General features: G+C 45.2%; 1 protein-coding gene across 3 annotated transcripts; it reads right to left on the reverse strand.

Moving 5' to 3' along the window:
• Positions 1 to 3,220: 3,220 nt before the first annotated feature.
• On the reverse strand, positions 3,221 to 20,252 carry LOC115117026 (alpha-1,3-mannosyl-glycoprotein 2-beta-N-acetylglucosaminyltransferase-like). 3 transcript variants are annotated; one of them, XM_029645474.2, is made up of 4 exons: positions 19,901 to 20,252; positions 10,896 to 11,167; positions 9,851 to 10,744; positions 3,221 to 6,197 (listed from the first exon to the last, which is right to left on the reverse strand). In XM_029645474.2, the coding sequence occupies exons 3-4, from the start codon at positions 10,718 to 10,720 to the stop codon at positions 5,496 to 5,498; spliced, it is 1,572 nt and encodes a 523-aa protein (XP_029501334.1). In that variant the 5' UTR covers positions 10,721 to 10,744; positions 10,896 to 11,167; positions 19,901 to 20,252; the 3' UTR covers positions 3,221 to 5,495. The 3 variants fall into 3 exon arrangements, with proteins under 3 accessions (XP_029501334.1, XP_029501333.1, XP_064876243.1); XM_029645473.2 differs by lacking the exon at positions 19,901 to 20,252 and adding an exon at positions 18,981 to 19,081 and having other exon boundaries at positions 9,851 to 11,167; XM_065020171.1 differs by lacking the exon at positions 19,901 to 20,252 and adding an exon at positions 17,666 to 17,788 and having other exon boundaries at positions 9,851 to 11,167.
• Between the last annotated feature and the right edge of the window lie 5,561 nt (positions 20,253 to 25,813).

The raw sequence follows: 25,813 nt of genomic DNA on the forward strand, positions 1-25,813 counted from the left end.
ACACTGATAGCTACGGTCAAATCAACTATTATCAGATCGAACAATACAAAAACTTCTTATTCTGCTGGCGGTCATTCGCACCTATAATGAATCAATTTGGACAACTGTGAATTAGCACCCCCCGGTGGATAGAAAGGATATTTCTAAACATTGTCAGGCCTTTTCCAATGACCTTTGTTTAATGATGTTAATATTATTTTGTTGTATTTATCTAAAAACTAGGTAACGGTCACTGAATTAGTTATTTTTGTGTGTGTTTTATTCCAAGTGTCATTTGGATGGCAAATGCTGCATTTTATTGCCTGTAAAAATAGTTGACCAGTTACCAGGCGGTAGATCCTAGTGCGACGGAAATGTTACATTGAAAGACATTTAAAGATAGACACTAAACAAGCTCTGTCCTGCGCTCAATGTGGATTCATAAATGTTTGACTCGATATAGACTTGCTGCTTCTTCTTGCCTCAACATCTATAATCTTGTCATTGTCTCAGTCTGAGGTGTCGGCCCGAAAAGATCAACATGAACAGACTATCTTCCAAGGCACTGAGTCAATATCCAAACACCCGGGTTCAAAGTTCAAAGCTTGCATCTCAAATAGTACCTTATTCCCCTATGCTACCTGGACATACTGATGCGTTTATCACCTCAGGATCGTTGCCTTTAAATAGCTAGTGAGATCATGCCAGCAGCTACACGATAAAGTACAGTCGTGGCCAAAAGTTTTGAGAATGACACAAATATTAATTTCCACAAAGTTTGCTGCTTCAGTGTTTTTAGATATTTTTTGTCAGATGTTGCTATGGAAAACTGAAGTATAATTACAAGCATTTACTTCAGTGTTAAAGACTTTTATTGACAATTACATGAAGTTGATGCAAAGAGTCAAAATTTGCAGTGTTGACCCTTTTTCAAGACCTCTGCAATCCGCCCTGGCATGCTGTCAATTAACTTCTGGGCCACATCCTGACTGATGGCAGCCCATTCTTGCATAATCAATGCTTGGAGTTTGTCAGAATTTGTGGGGTTTTGTTTGTCCACCCGCCTCTTGAGGATTGATCACAATTTCTCAATGGGATTAAGGTCTGGGGAGTTTCCTGGCCATGGACCCAGAATATCGATGTTTTATTCCCCGAGCCACTTAGTTATCACTTTTGCCTTATGGCAAGGTGCTCCATCATGCTGTTCCTGTATGGTTGGGAGAAGTTTCTCTCGGGGGATGTGTTGGTACCCCAGTCCTCAGCAGTCCAATCCCTGTACCTTTTGCATATCAGTCTGTCCCTGATGTTTTTCCTGGAGAGATGTGGCTTCTTTGCTGCCCTTCTTGACACCAGGCCATCCTCCTTCAAAAGTCTTTTGCCTCAATGTGCGTGCAGATGCACTCACATCTGCCTGTTGTCGTTCTTGAGCAAGCTCTGTACTGGTGGTGCCCCGATTCCGCAGATGAATCAACTTTAGGAGACTGTCCTGGCGCTTGCTGGACTTTCTTGGGCGCCCTGAAGCCTTCTTAACAACAATTGAACCGCTCTCCTTGAAGTTCTTGATGATCCAATAAATGGTTGATAGGTGCAATCTTACTGGCAGCAATATCCTTGCCTGTGAAGCCCTTTTAGTGCAAAGCAATGATGACGGCACGTGTTTTATTGCAGGTACCCATGGTTGACAGAGGAAGAACAAGGATTCCAAGCACCGCCCTCCTTTTGAAGCTTCCAGTCTGTTATTCGAACTCAATCAGCATGACAGAGTGATCTCCAGCCTTGTCCTCGTCAACACTCACACCTGTGTTAACGAGAGAATCACTGACATGTCGTCAGTCCTTTTGTGGCAGGGCTGAAATGCAGTGTTTTTTTTGTTGTTGTTGGGATTCAGTTAAATTTGCAATTCATCTGATCACTCTTCATAACATTCTGGAGTATAATGCCAGCAGCATACCACTGCTGGTTTGCTTCTGAAGCTAAGCAGGGTTGTTCCTGGTCAGTTCCTGGATGGGAGACCAGATGCTGCTGGAAGTGGTGTTGGAGGGCCAGTAGGAGGCACTCTTTCCTCTGGTCTAAAAATATATATATATATATATATATATCTTAATTCCCCAGGCCAGTGATTGAGGACACTACCCTGTGTAGGGTGCGGTCTTTCGGATGGGACATTAAACGGGTGTCCTGACTCTCTGAGGTCATTAAAGATCCCATAGCACTTATTGTAAGAGTAGGGGTGTTAACCCTGGTGTCCTGGCTAAATTCCCAATCTGGCCCTTGAACCATCATGGTCACCTAATAATCCCCAGTTTACAATTGGCTCATTAATCCCCCTCCTCTCCCTTGTAACTATTCCCCAGGTTGTTGCTGTAAATGAGAACGTGTTCTCAGTCAACTTACCTGGTGAAATAAATATACACATTTCCATCATACAAACTGAGGCAGCAGACTTTATGAAAATTTATATTTGTGTAATTCTCAAAACTTTTGGCCACAACGGTACAGTAGCTCTTAGTCTAAAGCAGAAACCTACCCAGACCAATTATCTGTCAGAACAGTGTTTTATAGCGACCAACCGGTCATTTTCTCCCGTTTCTAAATGTACAAATCGGTTTGCAAATTATGACAGGTATTCTGTTCAGAGGTGCTAGTACTTCTTTTGGCAGAATCTTGACAATCCTACAGGGTTGTCCATGCCTCATCATAGCTAACCTATATAAGTAATGGGAAAAGCTAAATAATATAATATAAAATGTACTAAGCCTGAGGAATTGAACTAACTAGCTTCGGACACTCCGGCTTGATTTGGAGAGTCTACGTCTTTGAGTTAACAAATATTTTTAGGGAGTCACAGTTGATCAGCCAATAGTCTTAAATATTGTCATCAATGGTCTCCTAGTCTAAATCTACTCGCTGAGTCAGTTGATCTCTTCTATTCTGGATTGTAAAAATGTTCAAAAATAATAATAAATCAGACCAGTGTTTGTTAAACAGGAAGCAAGACCGGTCAGGAAGTCAGCAGGATAAGAGTGCACTCGAAAGGAAGTGGGGAGAGATTGAGTCCCGAATGGCTCCTTATATAGCCCACAGGGTTCTGTTCTAAAATAGTGCACTATACGGAATAGGGTACTATTTGTGACATGGACAAGAGGTTACGGGCACAAGTGGGAAACGATTGTTGGAAAATGACCAGGAACAATAACATTAGCGGACACTCAAAAGTTAAGACAATGGATATATGGACAAATAGCAAAATAGTCCGTTTTATTTGCAACGTATTCAAGTTATAAACACGTCAGGCAGTGGTTCTTACACATCACCATTTAGGACATATGAATCGATCTTCCTGACAATCAATCACCACAGAACTAAGGACATGAATTAAAAGCACCCGTCAGGTATCACCCAGTTACGCCCCATCACGTAAATCAAGAACACATGGAAAACAATCATGATCATTGTTGTTGTTTTCTTCAACAAACACAACTGTAGCAGACCACCGTTTGAATGTCATGGAATTATTCATTTTGAAAAAGGGGCTAAAGTATATGGACGTCCCAAATGGCACCCTTTTCCCTTTATAGTGCACTTCTTTTGACCAGAGCCCATAAGGTTCTGGACAGAGGTCGTGCACTATATAGGGAATAGGGTGCCATTTGATATGAGCACAACATAATGTCACATACAGGTGTTAAACTGGCTCGCTGCAAGGCAATGTATGAACCTCTGATCATCTCTTTAGAAAACCATTTACAAGAGATAAATAAATCATTCCCAAAATAGTATTTCCCCCTCCCCAAAAAAATCATGGTACTTTTTTTTCCCATTTTAAGAATAAATCAGATTATATATTTATGATAAAAGTTTAATACCAGTCTAACTAATATTTCGACCTCATTCATTCACTTTGAGTGAGTGGAATACTGCAAGTTCTTTTAAAGTAGACATCTGAGAATAGAATGTAGACAGAGGCTGTCCTAAATGGATCCTTCTAGTGCACTACTTTATACTACAGCCCTATGGTTCCTAGTCAAAAGGTAGTGCAGTAAACAGGGAGCCATTTGGATCTTTTAAGATCTGGTGACACAGAAAAAAAACACAAACACCAAGTCTCTGAATTCACGTAATCAAACTTTAGGTTTAAGACATCACGTTGAAGCAAACCGTAAACCACGTGTCAAATTCATTTCACGGAGGGCCGAGTGCCTGCGGGTTCTCACTCCTCCTTTGTACTTGATTGATTAATTAAGGTCACTGATTAGTAAGGAACTCCCCTCACCTAGTTATCTAGGTCTCAGTAAGGACCTCCTCTCACCTGGTTGTCTAAGTCTCAGTAAGGAACTCCCCTCACCTGGTTGTCTAGGTCTCAGTAAGGAACTCCCCTCACCTAGTTATCTAGGTCTCAGTAAGGAACTCCCCTCACCTGGTTGTCTAGGTCTCAGTAAGGAACTCCCCTCACCTGGTTGTCTATGTCTCAGTAAGGAACCCCCCTCACCTGGTTGTCTAGGTCTCAGTAAGGAACTCCCCTCACCTGGTTGTCTAGGTCTCAGTAAGGAACTCCCCTCACTTAGTTATCTAGGTCTCAGTAAGGAACTCCCCTCACCTGGTTGTCTAGGTCTCAGTAAGGAACTCCCCTCACCTGGTTGTCTAGGTCTCAGTAAGGAACCCCCCTCACCTGGTTGTCTATGTCTCAGTAAGGAACCCCCCTCACCTGGTTGTCTATGTCTCAGTAAGGAACCCCCCTCACCTAGTTGTCTAGGTCTCAGTAAGGAACTCCCCTCACCTGGTTGTCTAGGTCTCAGTAAGGAACTCCCCTCACCTAGTTATCTAGGTCTCAGTAAGGACCTCCTCTCACCTGGTTGTCTAGGTCTCAGTAAGGACCTCCTCTCACCTGGTTGTCTAGGTCTCAGTAAGGAACCCCCCTCACCTGGTTGTCTATGTCTCAGTAAGGAACCCCCCTCACCTGGTTGTCTAGGTCTCAGTAAGGAACTCCCCTCACCTGGTTGTCTATGTCTCAGTAAGGAACCCCCCTCACCTGGTTGTCTATGTCTCAGTAAGGAACCCCCCTCACCTGGTTGTCTAGGTCTCAGTAAGGAACTCCCCTCACCTGGTTGTCTAGGTCTCAGTAAGGAACTCCCCTCACCTGGTTGTCTAGGTCTCAGTAAGGACCTCCCCTCACCTGGTTGTCTAGGTCTTAATTAAAATAATAAAAAAACAGCAGACACTAAGCCCTCCATGGAATGAGTTCGACACCCCCACCCTAAAGCGTTCCAGCTCTAGCAGGAGAACAACCAAGCATTAAATGGTTTGTAATTTCTGTGAGACGTTCTGTGGTTTCACTGCCTGGGTGTTGCCCTGTGTCACACTGTGCCACACTATCACATATCCCTTCCCTCACCTGTCTGTTTAGCTTCAGCTCCTTCATGTTAGCTTGTTTTTGTTTTCTTTGGTTTGAGAAGAAGGTGTTCCTCTCTGTCGAGTCTGTCTTCGATAACATTCGCAATAAGTCCTGTTCAAACCTCTCAGCTCCAGCTGACGTCGTACTTTGTCCATCCCTCAGGTGGGGTCAAGAAGACCCGTCGTCCACGGGACAGGAAGCTGACCACGCCCCTGTAACCCGCACGGGGAACCCCCGATTTCAAGTCATCCATCACCCCTAAGTTACGGGCCAGAACCTTAAAATTGTCCCGGCTGGAATATTGCACCCGGTACGGACCAGTTCCCGTCAAACCACCCCCTTGTTGTAGCTCCTCCACCTTAATCAGAGGGGCGCTGTAAACCTGCTTCACAAAGTTCACGTCAAAGTTGTCCTTCATCAAGTAAGACAGATCCTGTTTGGTGAAAGGCACAAAGTCAGTGTTGAGTTTAATATAACGCAGATACTGGTCAAAGAACTGACCCAAGCTGACACCCTTGCGTCCGAAGGTCATAGTTCTGGAGATCTCTGGGCGGATGCAGGAGCGCTCTTTACGCTGCTCAGGGTGACGCATCCAGTCGTCCCAGAAGGCTGTGGGCCACTTGGGTTCTAGTTCTGCCCAGATGTCCTTCAGCAGCATCCAGCCCAGCCCAGGGAAGAAGTCTGTCCTGTAGAGGAGGTCCGCCTTCCCAGGGTCCACCAGTCCCTCCCGGCCATTGTCGTTCCAGGCAGACGCACACCACAGGGTGGGGTCAGAGGTCAAGATGGGGTGGAGGGCACGGAAGTACTCAAAGAAGTCTGGGGCAACCTTGGAGAGAGAGTCATCTGATTAGTAAACTGTTACAGTGACAAATTAGTAGGCTCTCCTGACAGTGATAAGAAACAATCATTCAAATCAGTATATACAGTAGACTTCATTACTAGTTATGATCACTGAAAACTGCTAGCCTGAACCCAGATCTGTTTGTGCTGCATGTCATGCCAAACATAACGAGTTGGCAAAAGAAAATAAACATACTGGCACCCAGGCTATATTACAAAAAAGACACCAGAAACAGACTGGCACCCAGGCTATATTACAAAAAAGAGACCAGAAACAGACTGACACCCAGGCTATATATTTTTTTTAAAGAGACCAGAAACAGACTGACACCCAGGCTAGAAAACGGCATCTGCTGTATGAATCTATGCAAAACAAGCAAAGGACCAAAATAAAAATGTGAGCAGGCCTGATAAAAGCACTCATATGGGCCTCAAGGAATGACCAGTCAAATGTTTGGCCTGATGAATACAATGCCAAATGGTATGTCAACACAAAATGACTTGCCAAAAACAAAAACATGTCAAACTTTGTCAGCATCTACAGGAACAGTTACATAAGTGGACACAGTTCCCAGTAACGGTTCGCTCTCGCTCCCTCTCTGGGGAGGGTGTGTGGGGGGAAAGTTTAGCCTAACAGCTTTAAACTGGTGACTCAGGACAGTTCTGTTGTTTTAGCCATTTCCTGTAACTCTCATTACACCTCTGGTGCAGAATTCTGTCTGACGTACGTACGTACACCCCCCCAGACCATTTGTTCACCCAGCTGGCTGTTTCACTTCGTCTGCTACTCAAATGGCACCCTATTCCCTATATAGTGCACTACTTTTGATCAGAGCCCTATGGACCCACAAGGTGCCATTTGGGACACACTTGGTCTGATTTGATGGGGGACAGAACGAACCGAGCAGGATTTAGGGATCCTTCCCATCACCCCTCTCTGCTAGGTGCCAACGTTGGTTAATCCACTAATCATTTAAATGTGCTAATCTGGGAAGGCCAACCAGGATTACAGCTGTCCACTGAATTAGGGACATTGATTAAGACCTGTTCTGCCCCCTGACTCCTCCCCTGCCCCTGGTTCTGCCCCTGACTCCTCCCCTCGGTTCTGCCCCTGACTCCTCCCCTCGGTTCTGCCCCCTGACTCCTCCCCTCGGTTCTGCCCCCTGACTCCTCCCCTCGGTTCTGCCCCCTGACTCCTCCCCTCGGTTCTGCCCCCTGACTCCTCCCCTCGGTTCTGCCCCCTGACTCCTCCCCTCTGGCACAGTTGGTAGAGCAAGATCATGGGTTCGATGCCCACTGGGGCGTCCATACGAAACATTAAGGCATGACTGTACGTCGTTTTGGACAGAAGCATCTGCTGAATGGCATAGCCTATATATTAATGTTTAGGGGAGTGATTTACAAATGATTGACTGAAAATTCCTTGGGTCTTCACAGAACACAGTGAAAGATCCCAAGTGGCAGTCTAACCACTGGTCACAATAGACTGGTAATTAGACTATATCGATAGGCTAGAGCCAAGCCAAAATGCTTGCTACAAAATGTTCAATGTTTCAGTGAGGAAAGCTCTGTTTTAGGTATCAAATTAAATGTTCTGTGTAAATGAACATTATAGGATCCACTTTCATCATCATGATGATTCCATATTTAAATGTGAGACAGATTTGAAATACACTGAAAAAAATACATATAAACACAACATGTAAAGTGTTGGTCCCATGTTTCATGAGATGAAATATCAGATCCCAGAAATGTTCCAAACACACAATTATTTCTCAAAAATGTTGGGCACAAATTTAATTAAATATGTTTGTGAGCATTTCTCCTTTGCCAAAATAATCCATCCACCTGACAGGTGTGGCATATCAATAAACTGATTAAACAGCATGATCATTACACAGGTGCACCTTGTGCTGGGGAGAATAAAAGGCCACTAATAATGTGCCGTTTTGTCACATGCTACAGATGTCTCAAGTTGAAGGAGGGTGCAATTGGCATGCTGACTGCAGGAATGTCCACCATAGTTATTTCCAGAGAATTGAATGTTAATTTCTCTACTACAAGCCACCACCAACGTTGTTTTAGAGAACACGGCAGTGCGTCCAACGGGCCTCACAGCCACAGACCACGTGTAACCACGCCAGCCCAGGACCTCCACATCCGGCTTCTTCACCTGCGGGATCGTCTGAGACCAGCCACCCAGACAGCTGATGAAACTGTGGATTTCCACAACCTAATCATTTCTGCACAAAATGTCAGAAACTGTCTCAGGGAAGCTCATCTGCGTGCTCGTCGTCCTCACCAGGGTCTTGACCCGACTGCAGTTCTGCATCGTAACGGACTTCAGTGGGTAAATGCCCACCTTCGAAAGTTACTGGCACACTGGAGACGTGTGCTCTTCATGGGTGAACACCCGTTTAAACTGCACAGGGCAGAGGGCGTGTACGGCGTCGTGGGGGGCTGCAGGCCACGGGGTCGTTGGTGACCTTCGAAGAAGTTATTGCGTTTGTCTGCTGATCGCTCAGATCTGTGTTTTAGGACGTCCGACTGACAACATTTTCCACGTGATTCTACATGTAAAAAAAATATCGGTGCGGACTTGGTTCGCAAATATGTTCAGAGGTGCTAAGTACTCTCGGCCAGCAAACGCTACTGGTGTCTAAGCGCTTAAGCCAACTGCAACCCATTATGCCCGGGATGGAGAGAGCAACTGCAACCCGTTATGCCCGGGATGGAGAGAGCAACTGCAACCCATTATGCCCGGGATGGAGAGAGCAACTGCAACCCATTATGCCCGGGATGGAGAGAGCAACTGCAACCCATTATGCCCGGGATGGAGAAAGCAACTGCAACCCATTATGCCCGGGATGGAGAGAGCAACTGCAACCCATTATGCCCGGGATGGAGAGAGCAACTGCAACCCGTTATGCCAGAGATGGAGAGAGCAACTACAACCCATTATGCCCGGGATGGAGAGAGCAACTGCAACCCATTATGCCCGGGATGGAGAGAGCAACTGGAACCCATTATGCCAGGGATGCAGAGAGCAACTGCAACCCATTATGCCCGGGATGGAGAGAGCAACTGCAACCCATTATGCCAGGGATGGAGAGAGCAACTGCAACCCATTATGCCCGGGATGGAGAGAGCAACTGCAACCCATTATGCCAGGGATGGAGAGAGCAACTGCAACCCATTATGCCAGGGATGGAGAGAGCAACTGCAACCCATTATGCCAGGGATGGAGAGAGCAACTGCAACCCATTATGCCAGAGATGGAGAGAGCAACTGCAACCCATTATGCCAGAGATGGAGAGAGCAACTGCAACCCATTATGCCCGGGATGGAGAGAGCAACTGAAAAGGCAGCAATGAATAAATCAGCTACTTATACAGGAGCCTCATGCAAGTCACTAAAAAGTCTTGATGCTTCACATCAATGCCTTGGTGCCAAGCAGGGATTTCAGTTCATTTCACTGACTGAGTTCATCTTCTATTGAACGTCATGCAAATCACCAGCAACTCAGTCACTTCTAATCAACGCTGTCAACACATTCAGACTGAGGTGCATTTTAAATCCATTTCTCAATTACAGTGCATGCAGACAGTGGTGTGTGGATTTCAGTTACTGTTCACTTACCTCCAAGTCATCTTCCACGATCACCACGGTGGAGTGAGAGAGTGTGTTGAACACCTGGTTGAGGGCCCAGCGGTAGTGTCTGGCAATCTTATAGTAGCCCTGGAACTTCCTGTGCTCCGGCCGTACCCGGATGTCCGAGAGGTCTGGTTGGCTAATGTGGGTCACCTGACTGCCATATGAGCCAATCACTTGGGCAGTCTCAGCATGGCCACAGTCCTGACTAACTATGATTGGGTAGAGTTCTGCAGAGGGGCGGTATTGGATCAACTTGTCAAGACTCCTTTTCACGGTCACCCTGTCACAGGCGATGACCAATATGGGAATGACAACTTGTGGGCTGATGACAGTAACATCCAATTTGGTGTCGGTCAGCTCTTTTATTTCATCGTCCAGTTGTGTGTCTACTTTAGGGTCTCGGACCGCTGTAATGATCAATTCCGGTGTATTTTCCTCTTGACTTTGGTCCTTGTTCTCTGAATCGTCCTTTGGAGGTACTGCAGACACCTGTGGCGGAGGTTTGTGTTCCTCCTCTTTATTTTCTACCTTCCCTCCATCCGTCTGTCTTTTTCCCATCCCTCTCCTCTTTTCCCACAGTGACCTGTGACTCTGAATCTGCTTCAGAAGTTCCTTCTGGGTCTCGAGTTCCGATTCTACCTCTTCGGCCAATCGGATCACCTCGCCTGCCAGATTAGTCCCACCCCCTTTTATTTTGGCCACACCCCACTCTTCCCGCCCTCCTGGTTCAGCCCCGCCCCCTTCCCCAAAGCGACCAATGGGAGTTCGTCCCCAAAGGAACAGGAGAAGCAAGCCATTGCAGGCGACGAATAGGAATGCTCCACACAAGATAAGGGAGCCTCTCTTGCGAACCATGGCCCAATGACATCAGAGGATGGACTACAGAGAGGAACAGAAAACCGTTGAGGTGGGACAGTGTTGAAGTGACAAACAGCCAATAGGGTCCAAACAAAAACACAAAGATGAGAAAGAAAAAAAACGTTGTCCAATAGGGGTGGAGAGAACTGAGGTCCAATCATAAGATCCTTACTTCTCATCCAATCATTGTGTGATCAATAACAAGACAGGAGAACGATCCAGAACCTCTATTGCTGGACGGAGATGGACATGTGCTTTGTTGTTATCGGCTTGGCTGTCCTCCATGAAATAGAGGAACAAGAGAGTGAGTTGGTTCAGGGGGAAATTGAGAAAAACAGGAAAGTATAAAAAAATGGGGAGAGGAAATAAGATAAAAAGGAAGACACAGGGTCACATTGGGGTGGAAGGGCTGAGAGTCCTTGCCGTTATCCCTCCGCCATCACCCTGAAAAAGAGAGGGAGAGAGAAAAGTACATTTCAATTGACATGTTTTTTCACATCAGTGAAACAGTCTGAAATGAAACAAACACCATATGATCACAAAACACACAGTAGTCCCCTTATAAAATACAACTAGTTTATATTATCTAGAAGTTGTCAAATGCATCCTCAGCAGATTCAGAAACACTCGCCAAACTGTTCAGTAGGGGCTGTTGCCTCATCATTGATGGCCACGGTTTTGTGTGGTACGCCTCTGAATCAAGCTGTCAAACTCTGTTCAAGGTCCATGCTTATGAATCAAGCTGTCAAGTTTCGTACTGGAACAGCTTAACTTTTCACTACCTTTATTAGGATCGGGGTACAGCTAAAATAATGACCATATTATGTACCTATCAGCCCGAGTATCGCAGAGGACCAGGACCTATCAGCCCGAGTATCCCAGAGGAACAGGACCTATCAGCCCGAGTATCGCAGAGGAACAGGACCTATCAGCCCGAGTATCGCAGAGGAACAGGACCCATCAGCCCGAGTATCGCAGAGGAACAGGACCCATCAGCCCGAGTATCGCAGAGGAACAGGACCCATCAGCCCGAGTATCGCAGAGGAACAGGACCCATCAGCCCGAGTATCGCAGAGGAACAGGACCCATCAGCCCGAGTATCGCAGAGGAACAGGACCAATCAGCCCGAGTATCGCAGAGGAACAGGACCTATCAGCCCGAGTATCCCAGAGGAACAGGACCTATCAGCCCGAGTATCGCAGAGGAACAGGACCTATCAGCCCGAGTATCGCAGAGGAACAGGACCTATCAGCCCGAGTATCGCAGAGGAACAGGACCTATCAGCCCGAGTATCCCAGAGGAACAGGACCTATCAGCCCGAGTATCCCAGAGGAACAGGACCTATCAGCCCGAGTATCCCAGAGGAACAGGACCTATCAGCCCGAGTATCCCAGAGGAACAGGACCTATCAGCCAGAGTATCCCAGAGGAACAGGACCTATCAGCCAGAGTATCCCAGAGGAACAGGACCTATCAGCCCGAGTATCCCAGAGGAACAGGACCTATCAGCCCGAGTATCCCAGAGGAACAGGACCTATCAGCCCGAGTATCACAGAGGAACAGGACCTATCAGCCCAGGTATCACAGAGGAACAGGACCTATCAGCCCGAGTATCCCAGAGGAACAGGACCTATCAGCCCGAGTATCGCAGAGGAACAGGACCTATCAGCCCGAGTATCGCAGAGGAACAGGACCTATCAGCCCGAGTATCCCAGAGGAACAGGACCTATCAGCCCGAGTATCCCAGAGGAACAGGACCTATCAGCCCGAGTATACCAGAGGAACAGGACCTATCAGTATCCCAGAGGAACAGGACCTATCGAGTATCCCAGAGGAACAGGACCTATCAGCCCAGGTATCACAGAGGAACAGGACCTATCAGCCCGAGTATCGCAGAGGAACAGGACCTATCAGCCCGAGTATCCCAGAGGAACAGGACCTATCAACCCGAGTATCCCAGAGGAACAGGACCTATCAGCCCGAGTATCCCAGAGGAACAGGACGTATCATGTGTGTGGTTTTAAACCCAACTGTAAAGTGCAGAAGCATAATGCCATGGCCATCCATATTCTATTCAATGGAGATTTTTTTTTAAAGCTTGTTAGCTGGACAGTAACCCAAGGAACCCTGTGTGCTATATCCAAATGATTTCATTCACCCAGCCAGCTCCACAGGGAGTCTCTGAGATAACACATTTAAACCAGCCAGCATCCACAGGCAGTCTTTCTGAGGAGCTCGATACCACACTCCAACCGAACACGGCCCTAAATGGAGATCACCTTGATACCTTTTTGTCTCTTTGTTGATGGAAACAAACACAGCACAACAGCACTAGCAGGTTCAGCCTTCAGGGAAACACACCGTCAGGGTTTTATCCCAAATGGCATCCTAGTCCCTATATAGTGCACTACTATTGATCAGAACCCGGTGGTCCCTTACGGAACCCGGTCCAAAGTAGTGCACTGTATAGGGAATAGGGTGCCATAGGGCTCTGGTCTAAAGTAGTGCACTATATAGGGAATAGGTTGCCATCGGGGACTCACTGTAGGACCTCTGGTGATGGTTCACCGCCAGCAAGTTTCTCCAGATAAGGAACATCAACTAGAGAGGCAACTTGGATGGGTGTGGGGGGGGCCACACAAAACTAATGAGGGGCCGCCATGGCTCACGGGTCTGTGTACCTGTAACAGTAGAACTTTAGACCGTCCCCTCGCCCATACCCGGGCGCGAACCAGGGACCCTCTGCACACATCAACAACAGTCACCCTCGAAGCATCGTTACCCATCGCTCCACAAAAGCCGCGGCCCTTGCAGAACAAGGGGAACCACTACTTCAAGGTCTCAGAGCAAGTGACGTCACCGATTGAAACGCTATTTAGCGCGAACACCGCGAACTAGCTAGCCGTTTCACATCCGTTACATAAGGGGGAAGTGTCAGCCCATTGACATAGTTACATACCCACATACGCAGTCAGAGCCGACTATAGCCTTTTAATTCTACACATTTTGCCATGGGGCTTAGAGAACATTTTACAGTTTTAAAGCAACTTTGCTACAATTCTAAAAAAATTAAATCCATGGGGCAGAAGAATATTTCCCCGTTTTAATTCTACTCATTTTGCCAAAGGGGAGAAACATTTGCAGTTTTTAATATCTGAGTGACGAACAAAATCAATGGGGGCCCCCGGGCTATAATTCAATCATGATTACTACAAGTTTAGATAGCTGGCTAGACTAATTTACCAGTCCCAAAAAACATTTAGCTGACAGGGGCAAATTGAGTGACTGTCTATAGCCAGGTTTCCATCCAACCTTTGTATGCAAGTAAAGTATGTTGAATAGTGGTGTGGGTGGGTGGGGTTATATCCTTCCTGTTTGGCCCTGTCCGGAGGTGTCCTCGGATGGGGCCACAGTGTCTCCTGACCCCTCCTGTCTCAGCCTCCAGTATTTATGCTGTAGTAGTTTATGTGTGGGGGGCTAGGGTCAGTTTGTTATATCTGGAGTACTTCTCCTGTCCTATTCGGTGTCCTGTGTGAATCTAAGTGTGCGTTCTCTAATTCTCTCCTTCTCTCTTTCTTTCTCTCTCGGAGGACCTGAGCCCTAGGACCATGCCCCAAGACTACCTGACATGACTCCTTGCTGTCCCCAGTCCACCTGGCCATGCTGCTGCTCCAGTTTCAACTGTTCTGCCTTATTATTATTATTTGACCATGCTGGTCATTTATGAACATTTGAACATCTTGGCCATGTTCTGTTATAATCTCCACCCGGCACAGCCAGAAGAGGACTGGCCACCCCACATAGCCTGGTTCCTCTCTAGGTTTCTTCCTAGGTTTTGGCCTTTCTAGGGAGTTTTTCCTAGCCACCGTACTTTTACACCTGCATTGCTTGCTGTTTTGGGGTTTTAGGCTGGGTTTCTGTACAGCACTTTGAGATATCAGCTGATGTACGAAAGGCTATATAAATACATTTGATTTGATTTGAATTTGATTTGAATAACAATGGTGTGACGGGCCTGACGGAAACAGCAACTCAGTTAACTTTCCAAATGTCGACAAAACAAAACAAGCTAGACATGGATCTTTGTGTCGGTAAAATGTATTATGCAAGAAATGGAGGTGAAAAGTTTGTAAACGCAAATATTGATAAAATAATAAATCAGATGGAAGTAAACTTGGAGTCACGTGATGACGCGTTGTTGTTGTTGTTGTTGTTCTCCCACTATGCTGTTACCTCGTCAATTAGGCCCCAGATGAAATAAGTTACGAACTTCACAGGGTGGAGAAACTACAAGGCGATGAGCTTGATGCTCCTTTCCAATAAATATTGATCGTCTTATTCTGGTGACATGATGATTGGCTGCGGGGTTGACAAATAAGAAGTCTCTCTTTTGTCCATAATAATTTCATCGTGTAGGCTATACCTGCACTGTATCTGTAGAGATGTTGGCTAGAGCGCACGTGCCAATACCACAGTGGACTAATTCACTATATACAGCAACATGGTGTTGTGACAATACCACAGTGGACTAATTCACTATATACAGCAACATGGTGTTGTGACAATACCACAGTGGACTAATTCACTATATACAGCAACATGGTGTTGTGACAATACCACAGTGGACTAATTCACTATATACAGCAACATGGTGTTGTGCAACATGGTGTTGTGACAATACCACAGTGGACTAATGGACTAATTCACTATATACAGCAACATGGTGTTGTGACAATACCACAATGGACTAATTCACTATATACAGCAACATAGTGCTGTGACAATACCACAGTGGACTAATTCACTATATACAGCAACATGGTGTTGTGACAATACCACAGTGAAGGTGAAAATAAGATGGAAACTTAACTTTAAAAAATAAATATATATGTTATTCGGTACATGGTGATTTTACCTCGTACTGCGTTGTTAAACACAGTCTTCTATTTGGCAACAAGCTAATTTGATGGTGAGAAAATGTACATATTGTTTTAATGAGAATTTTAGAACAGTCCCATGAAAATCTGTTGCCAGTTGGATGGAAACCTATCTGACATGAGAGAAGCTGCTGATGCACAACCACATGTGTATAAATGGCACCTGGAGAATTCTATTATTCTAACTAATCTACAAGAATAAGTTGAGACTGAGTTCCACGCAACAAAAAGCAGCCAGCCGGCCACCCGTTTCCCATCCCTGGTTCTATCATTGTGATTCATGGCACACATCCCATTTTCTAACACTACCCTGCTGCTACCACCAAAGCCTTGATGCATCCTAAATGCTACCCTATCTAGTGAATACATGGACCAGGTAGTGCACTGAATACGGTTCAATTTGGGACACACTTAGACACATTTCCCAAGGGGCATATTCGAGCAGGAAGCAGTTTCCTGCCCATGAATTCTCCTAACAAGGTTTTAAACCTGCATACGGACAGACAGAGTTAGGGGGGACCAGAGATAAGGGACCAGAGATAGGGGACCAGAGATAGGGGACCAGAGTGACAGAACGTATACTATATCAGTAGACGTACTTGTCTGGGTGCATCTCAAGTCTTACGTAGCTTCGTCAATCCCTTTTCCTTGTCTCTCCTGGCTGACTAGGTCCATCCATGCATACCACGCTGACTCGACTACCACGCTGACTCGACTACCACGCTGACTCGACTACCACGCTAAAAACGACTTTTGAAACTTCCAGTCAGGACGACTGAATGTTTTCCTGTCTGAACAGTGTTCATACCAGATGGTACGATTAGGCTTATACCTAGAACACGTGTCACACACCCGGTACATATTAGCTCTCACAGTTGATATGTCTAGCTTTAAAAAGTGAAGGAACTTAGTCATAACACACATCTGACTTATTACCCTAGTTCAGTCAAATCTTATGAGTTATTACTTATGCAACCCACTCTAATAAGTGGTTTGAGAGAAGAGCGTACCACACAAAGTCAATATGCTGACGAATTAAAGAGAGACTCAAGCTTTCCCCTCAGAGCTCACACAAACCTGGCACCTCTCCTTGGTTTTACAAACGTTGTAAATACTTGCGGAGTGAAGCATTTCAACATCAACCCAAAACACCATCCAGCCTTAAACAGGCAAGCAGACCAAATAATATCCCAGCTTCATAACCAGCTCAGGGATCTAGCCTTTCAATATCTGGACAGCTTTCAATGACTGAACATGTGTCGAAATGACAGTCAAATTCCATAATAATAGGCCTAGATATCACAGAAAACATGGGTGGAAATTCATGGTCAAATATCTACCAAATCTGTGCTAATAGTTGAACTATTTAGTGTGTCTAAGAGAACCCATTCAGCAGGTCCACATCCTCACCTAACTAGCCTACATCCTGAAATGCCCTTCCGAACAGACAATACGGTCTATAGAGGGAGGACAGAAAGAAATGGGGGTTACAGATACTGAGAACACAATGTAGCAGCGAGGCATGGGGCATAAGGGGTTCCAGACGCCATTTGGAAGGACGGCCTCATGAGGCTTAGATAAGGGGATTGATTGAGTCCGGGTTGGGAGAAAGAGGTCACTGTATATCCTGACGGGAGACTTTCAACAGACGAGGTGTCTAAACCAATTACAGGTGATAATAAGAACAATAATCTTGTAAGCATGTCAATCAGACTAAGTACAAACTAGCTTCTCAGAGTTAATGTCCCAGTCTGGATGAGTAATGTGCAGCTGGAGCCTACAACTTTAACATTTGTCCTCCATGCTTTGTTCACAGTAAATACTAGGCTAACTAACTGATGCTTATACACACTTCTTTTTACTTCTCAGGAAATGTAGGCTGGAGAGTAGGGCTGGATATGCCAGGGACTTTATGATACGACATTATCACAAAGAAATGTTTTGTGTCGATTCTATATGTATTACGATTCTATATGTATCAAGACAATGGAAAACATGTTGCTCACCATATGTCTGCTGCAGAGGGACAAGACAATGGAAAACATGTTGCTCACCATATGTCTGCTGCAGAGGGACAAGACAATGGAAAACATGTTGCTCACCATATGTCTGTCTGCAGCAGAGGGACAAGACAATGGACAACATGTTGCTCACCATATGTCTGTCTGCTGCAGAGGGACAAGACAATGGAAAACATGTTGCTCACCATATGTCTGTCTGCTGCAGAGGGACAAGACAATGGACAACATGTTGCTCACCATATGTCTGCTGCAGAGAGACAAGACAATGGAAAACATGTTGCTCGCCATATGTCTGTCTGCAGCAGAGGGACAAGACAATGGAAAACATGTTGCTCACCATATGTCTGCTGCAGAGGGACAAGACAATGGAAAACATGTTGCTCACCATATGTCTGCTGCAGAGGGACAAGACAATGGAAAACATGTTTATCAGTCATGGAAATAAAAGTGCTGAAAACAAATTGGCTCCCTATTTAAAAGGGGGGATACTAAAAAAGGGGGATACTTCGGGATTTTGGCAATGAGGCACTTTATCTACTTCCCCAGCGTAAAAGAGTTCCCCTGACTCTGGGGAAGGAGATAAAGGAGTTCCCCTGACTCTGGGGAAGGAGAGTTCATTGCCAAAATCCCGAAGTATCCCTTTAAAAAGAAGATTTAAAAAAACAAGCTATGAGGGACAAATACTGGAGTTTTGGTGCAGGTACAGCAAAGTAGCACCCCCCCAAAAAAAATATGGTGATACTGTCAAAACGATACATCGTCAAAAATAATATACCAATATGTAATTATTGATTGTTCCCCATCACTATTAGAGAGGAAATCGGTGAGCAACAAATTCAACAGAGCTGGAGATCTACCCAGCTCACCAGCTAATCTACCCAGCTCACCATCTGACAATGAGAACACCAAGAGCTACGACAATTCCAGCTGACACACACACACACACAGACACACAGACACACGATTAACCGTTACATCTGAAAACACAGGGCTCCAAACACCTAGACACGGTAGGATTGCAACACTAAACAGCTATAAGGTGAGAGAACGAGGTCATAAAGCAATGGAGGGAAAAACAAAAAGAAAGAGAGGAGGTACTGGGTGTTGGGGACAGAGGACAGAGGAGTAGACAGCATAGACTTATGGGTAGACAAACATCAAAGCTGGAAATAAAACAGGGAGATGACAATCATTTGACAATCTATGGTAGCAATGTAAGAGACACGTTACACAAAAGCCAAAGAAGAAAAGGTTTGAAAGGAGGTGCCAAAAGGTGAACACAAGTGTTGTTCTTCAGTACCTGAAACAGAGCAGTCTAGTTCTCCAGTGTCTCTTCAAACAAATGATCAGAAAGTTTAAAGGCAGGGGGAGGATAGGAATTAGGTGGGAGAAAAGGGGAGGGAATTGTTGCTCTCCCTCAAAAGGAACAGACCATTTGATACTCTAACCTTCTATTCAACATACTCGCCTTTCGTTCTCTCTCTCTGACACTTAAACCTGAGTGGTTAGAACACTGTAATTAGAAGTTCAACTGATTCAGTAGTCTTGCTGGAATTACTTTAATTGTTATTAAAGTAATTACGTGGAGGCGTCCTAGTCTAGAGAAGAGTATTCTACTAACCCAAACTTGGCTTCAGTATAATGATAAAGAAAAGTCAAGTCAGTCTCAATGCAATTTATGTCACTTCGCTACATTATAACTCGACTATCGCTTGCCAGTCAAAGATGTGGCCAATTACAAAGCAACAACTTGGCAATGGCCATTGCCAAACTAATGGAATATCAGAAAATACCTACAATAGTTCATGAATAATAACACAAACGTGACCAAATTACACAACTATTTCACAATAAAAATAAATGTAAAAAAACGAATGGCAAGCAGTCTGGTGCTCCCACTGAGTAACGTGTGGAACTCGTAACGTTAGCTAGTTTGCATGTGACTGATTGCATGACTGGGATAGCTAGCTATTCACTCTTATTGCAACCACAATGAATTAGAAATCTTTGGAAAATTGCAATACTTGAACATCTGCATATTGTTGATGCTAACTAGCTCACATTCTAGTAAGTCAGAAATCGAGTTTTTCAGAAAAGAAAATGCTGGTTAGTTAGTTCCATAACGAGCTGGGTACATCAAGTCAAATGTATTAAGTTAACTTCAGACAATTAACAGTTAACTACCTATCCAACTAAGCATGAGTACAATTTCCACGTCACCTTTTTGTCATTTCCCATGTGGGACGTGTTGTCTGCTTTCTGGAAAGCAGCTTTGATATGATGACTGGTCTCCACTCTCACTTTTCTTCCTCTCCCGTTTTTCACACCGGTGTCAGTACCTCACTGCATGTCCAGTTCCCATTTTCCGGTCTATCACCCCTCACTACCTCGAATCCGCCATTTAGCTAGATGTTTTTATATCAACAAAATAATTCACCGAGATGAATGTGCGATGATGATAATCATCATCCTCTTCACCACTGCTCTTCTACCGATTCCGTCCAAACCCGTGTCTGTTTCACTGGCTCTTGACGTTATTTTTCATTTAACACCAACACCGAATTGTACACTCTACTTCCGGATTGACTCATTAAGTAAGGCCAACCTCCGCAATCCTCCTCCTCCCCTTGACAATTTCCCCTAGCAACAAAGTGCCCTGCCATCTATCTGTTTTTTTTTTGCCATCTATCTGTTGTGTCTATGGTTAGTTAAATGCAATGTTCTGCTGAAACAAAACCCTGCGCGGTGTGCAAGCCTGGATCCACTGATAAGAGTTGACAAGTCATATCATTACACTTCAAACAGAGATACTTAAACTTGTCCACTAAATAATGTAGTGCTACTTACTGCCTGTTGATGGTGCTTACTCATATACAATTCATCCTGAAATGTGATATCTTTTTAATGAAAGCTTTTATATATATATATAGGATATAGCATGCCATCTTTTGATGACAGACACACAACAGTGGTATGTGAATAATGTAATATGTTACATTCATGCCTATGTGACTCGACTCCAAGCATGGGCCACCACTACATGTAAGGGAATGGTCACAACACCCGTATGGTTATTCCAGGGCCAACATTTACATTACATTTAAGTCATTTAGCAGACGCTCTTATCATGTAGAACATGCAATGGTCACATTAAACCAGTGTTATAGTTCATCTCTCAAATCTCTGTATGGTCAACTAATAAATCCGTGAGATCCATAAAGTAAAGTGTTTGTCAACTTATCCAATACCAGGCTAATGGACATAACATGTATCTATCCAGCTGAGTTCAGTTGGGCCATTGATGTGCAGTGACTAACTGTCAGACTTCTCCTCGGCCATGTCACGCTGGACTCTGAGGAACATGGTTACCCCTCACCGCTTCCTGGTCCAGAGGGAAGTCTGCTTCCCCCTGAGGGAAGTGCCAGTGTGCCTGTCAGGATGTTGAGCAGAAATAACAAAAGAGAGAACAGTTGTAAAGAGACAGAGAGGGACAAAGCAGATGAGAAAGACAAAAGATAACTATTTGACAGACTGGAATGAATCAAGCAAAAAAACTGAGCAAACTAGAATGTTATCTGTCTCTAAACAGAGAGTACACAGTGGCAGAATACCTGACCACTGTTACCGACCCAAACCTAAGAAAATCCTTGACCATGTAACGACTCATTGATCATAGCCTTGCTATTGAGAAAGGCCGCCGTAGGCAGACTTGTCTCTCTCTCTCTCTCAAGCTATGTGCTCACTGCCCACAAAATGAGGTGCAAACTGAGATGCACTTCCTAGCCTTCCTAAATGTATGGCCATACTAGAGACACATATTTCCCGCAGATCACACAGACCCACAAAAGAATTTGAAAACAAATCTAACACTGATAAACTCCCACGTCTGTTACGCAAAATATCCCAGTGCGTCAATCACAGCAGCAAGATTTGTGGCCCGTTACCATGAGAACGGGGCAACCAGTGGAGTACAACCAACATTGTAAATACCACCAACATGATCTGTTTATTTATTTTCCCTTTCACACTTCAACTATTTGTCTCATTGCTACAACACTGTACAAAGCCAATAATATAACATTTAAAACATTTGTTTATTTCCCTTATTCTCTATTTCATTTGCTTCTGCAATGTAAATGTTTTTCCCATGCCAATAAAGCCCTTGAGAAAGAGCGAGAGAGAAAGAGAGAGAAAGAGAGAGAAAGAGAGAGAGAGAGAGAGAGAGAGAGAGAACAGCAAAAACATATACATGATCAAATACAAATCTTAGAATCAACTATTAAAAACTACCAGAACCAACTTAATTCTCCAATTACATTGAATGAGTTACAGGACAAAATAAAAACCCTTCAACCCAAAAAGGCCTGTGGTGTCGATGGTATCCTCAATGAAATGATCAAATATACAGACCACAAATTCCAATTGGCTATACTAAAACTCTTTAACATCATCTTTAGCTCTGGCATCTTCCCCAATATATGGAACCAAGGACTGATCACCCCAATCCACAAAAGTGGAGACAAATTTGACCCCAATAACTACCGTGGGATATGAGTCAACAGCAACCTTGGGAAAATCCTCTGCATTATCATTAACAACAAACTCATACATTTCCCCAGTGAAAACAATATACTGAGCAAATTTCAAATTGTCTTTTTACCAAATGATCATACGACAGACCACATATTCACCATACACAGCCTAATTAACAAACAAAGGCAAAGTCTCTCCAGCTTTGTTGATTTCAAAAAATACTTTTGCCATGAGGGTCTGCTATACAAATTGATAGAAAGTGGTGTTGCGGGAAAACATGACATTATAAAATCCATGTACACAAGCAACAAGTGTGCTGTTAAACTTGGAAAAAAACACACATCTCTTTCCACAGGGGTGAGACAGTGATTCAGCTTAAGCCCCACCTTCCGTATCAACTAATTGGCGAGGGCACTAGAACAGTCTGCAGCACCTGGCCTCACCCTACTAGAATATGAAGTCAAATGTCTACTGTTTTCTGTTGACCTGGTGCTTCTGTCACCAACCAAGGAGGGTCTACAGCAGCACCTAGATCTTCTGCACAGATTCTGCCAGACATGGACCCTGACAGTAAATCTCAGTAAGACCATAATAATGGTGTTCCAAAAAAGGTCCAGTTGCCAGGACCTCAAATACAAATTCCATCTAGACACTGTTGCCCTAGAGCACACAAAAAACAAATAAATACCTCGGTCTAAACGTCAGCGCCACAGGTAACTTCCACAAAGCTGTGAACGACCTGAGAGACAAGGCAAGAAGGGCATTCTATGCCATCAAAAGGAACACAAAATTCAACATACCAATTAGGATCTGGCTGAAAATAGTTTAATCAGTCATAGAACCCATTGCCCTTTATGGTTGTGAGGTCTGGGGTCTGCTCACCAACCAATAATTCACAAAATGGGACATATACCAAATTGAGACTCTGCATGCAGAATTCGGCAAAAATATCATCTGTGTACAAAATAAAACACCAAATAATGCATGCGGAGCAGAATTAGGCCGATACCAGCTAGTTATCAAAATCCAGAAAAGAGCTGTTAAATTCTACAGCCACCTAAAAGGAAGCGATTCCTAAACCTTCCATAACAAAGCCATCACCTACAAAGAGATGCACCTGGAGAAGAGCCCCCTAAGCAAGCTGGTCCTGGGGCTCTGTTCACAAACACAAACAGACCCTACAGAGCCCCAGGACAGCAACACAATTAGACCCAAACAAATCATGAGAAAACAAAATAATTATTACTTGACATTAGAATTTACAAAAAAACAGAGCAAACTAGAATTCTATTTGTCCCTAAACAGAGAGTACACAGTGGCAGAATACCTGACCACTGTTACTGACCCAAACCTAAGGAAAGGTTTGACTATATACAGACTCAGTGAGCATAGCCTTGCTATTGAGAAAGGCCGCCGTAGGCAGACCTGACTCTCAGGAGAACAGAGCTATGTGCACACTGCCCACAAAATGAGGTGGAAACTGAGCTGCACTTCCTAACCTCCTGCCAAATGTATGGCCATATTAGAGACACATATTTCCCTCAGATTACAAAGATCCACAAATAATTTGAAAACAAACCCGATTTTGATAAACTCCCAAAGCTACTAGGTGAAACACCACAGTGTGCCATCATAGCAGCAAGATTTGGGACCTGTTGCTCATGTTATTGTCCAACTCTTTCAGAAAGAGTCATCAGATAAAAGCCTGAAGAGAGGCAGGGAGGAACTCACCCTGGGCCTGGGCCTTGTAACCTGGGCCTTGTAAGATCAGACAGGGAGGAAGTCACCCTGGGCCTTGTAAGACCAGACAAAGAGGAACTCACCCTGGGCCTTGTAAGATCAGACAGGGAGGAAGTCCCCCTGGGCCTTGTAAGATCAGACAGGGAGGAAGTCCCCCTGGGCCTTGTAAGATCAGACAGGGAGGAAGTCCCCCTGGGCCTTGTAAGATCAGACAGGGAGGAAGTCCCCCTGGGCCTTGTAAGATCAGACAGGGAGGAAGTCCCCCTGGGCCTTGTAAGATCAGACAGGGAGGAAGTCCCCCTGGGCCTTGTAAGATCAGACAGGGAGGAAGTCCCCCTGGGCCTTGTAAGATCAGACAGGGAGGAAGTCCCCCTGGGCCTTGTAAGATCAGACAGGGAGTAACTCACCCTGGGCCTTGTAAGATCAGACAGGGAGGAAGTCACCCTGGCCCTTGTAACCTGGGCCTTGTTAGATCAGAAAGGGAGTAACTCACCCTGGGCCTTGTAACCTGGGCCTTGTAACCTGGGCCTTGTAACCTGGGCCTTGTAACCTGGGCCTTGTAACCTGGGCCTTGTAACCTGGGCCTTGTAACCTGGGCCTTGTAACCTGGGCCTTGTAACCTGGGCCTTATTAGATCAAAGAGTGAAGCGGAGTGCGTCTGATCCCCTTAGGGAAGTCTTTCCTCTGGAGACCATAGGGGAGACAGGCGTTAAGGGGCTCTGTCCCAAATACGCCCTGGTCAAAAGTAGTGCACTACATAGGGAATAGCCAGGGATGTAGCCAGGGAGAGATCCCATTTGGGATGTAGCCAGGGAGAGATCACAGATGATGTAATGAACGTGCCCACTCAGACAGAACTACCACAAATGACTGATAGGACCGAGAGGAGGGAGTCGAGGGACGGCGGAGGTCGACTGGCTGACCTGTGCTTCCATGGCAACCACGCTCTCACAGGGGTCAAAGTTGGCCTCCTTCACTTTCTCTTGGAGCCACTGAGAAGACGAGAGAGAGAGAAAGAAGACAGAGGAAGAAAGAAAGAGAAAAGAGTGAGATTAAGTAATTTTGTGATTTGTGACATTTACTTTTGAAATCCTGCTAAGTAAATAATTACAATGACAGAGTAGCTCCACTACATGTTGTTTGTAAAGTTGAAATGTAGAGGTTTCACTGGAAAGTTCACAGCAGCATGACATCCTCCATCTTCTCGCTTCTCCCCCTGTTGTTTTTACAGCCCAGAACAAGATGATCAATACTATGACAGTAGTGTCCTTCCAGCATCCCCAGGATTTAGTACTCTGCTGATCTTCCCTGGAATAAATTGTTTGGCTACTCGTAAAAAAGTTGTACATCTCCAGGCTGGCTGGCTGGGTGGGTCTGACTAGGCTGGCTGGGCAGGTCTGATTAGGCTGGCTGGCTGGGCGGGTCTGATTAGGCTGGCTGGGCAGGTCTGACTAGGCTGGCTGGCTGGGCAGGTTTGACTAGGCTGGCTGGCTGGGCAGGTTTGACTAGGCTGGCTGGGCAGGTTTGACTAGGCTGGCTGGCTGGGCAGGTTTGACTAGGCTGGCTGGCTGGGCAGGTTTGACTAGGCTGGCTGGCTGGCTGTGTGCATCTGGAACCCCAGAGAAATGCCAAAGATGACATCTAAAGGGCCAATGACATTTACTCATCTTCCTGCCATGCTTATCCCTCACCAGTGAGTGGAGAAGCACCTGGGAGAGAGATGGTGAGCGAGAGGGAGAGAGAAAGAGATATAGAGATGGGAGAGGAAGAGAGAGAGAGAAGAGAGATATAGAGAGGGGAGAGGAAGAGAGAGAAGAGAGAGAGAGATATAGAGAGGGAGAGAGAGAGAGAGAGAAAGAG

This window comes from Oncorhynchus nerka, linkage group LG7, assembly GCF_034236695.1.
Source record: "Oncorhynchus nerka isolate Pitt River linkage group LG7, Oner_Uvic_2.0, whole genome shotgun sequence".
Lineage (NCBI taxonomy): Eukaryota > Metazoa > Chordata > Actinopteri > Salmoniformes > Salmonidae > Oncorhynchus > Oncorhynchus nerka.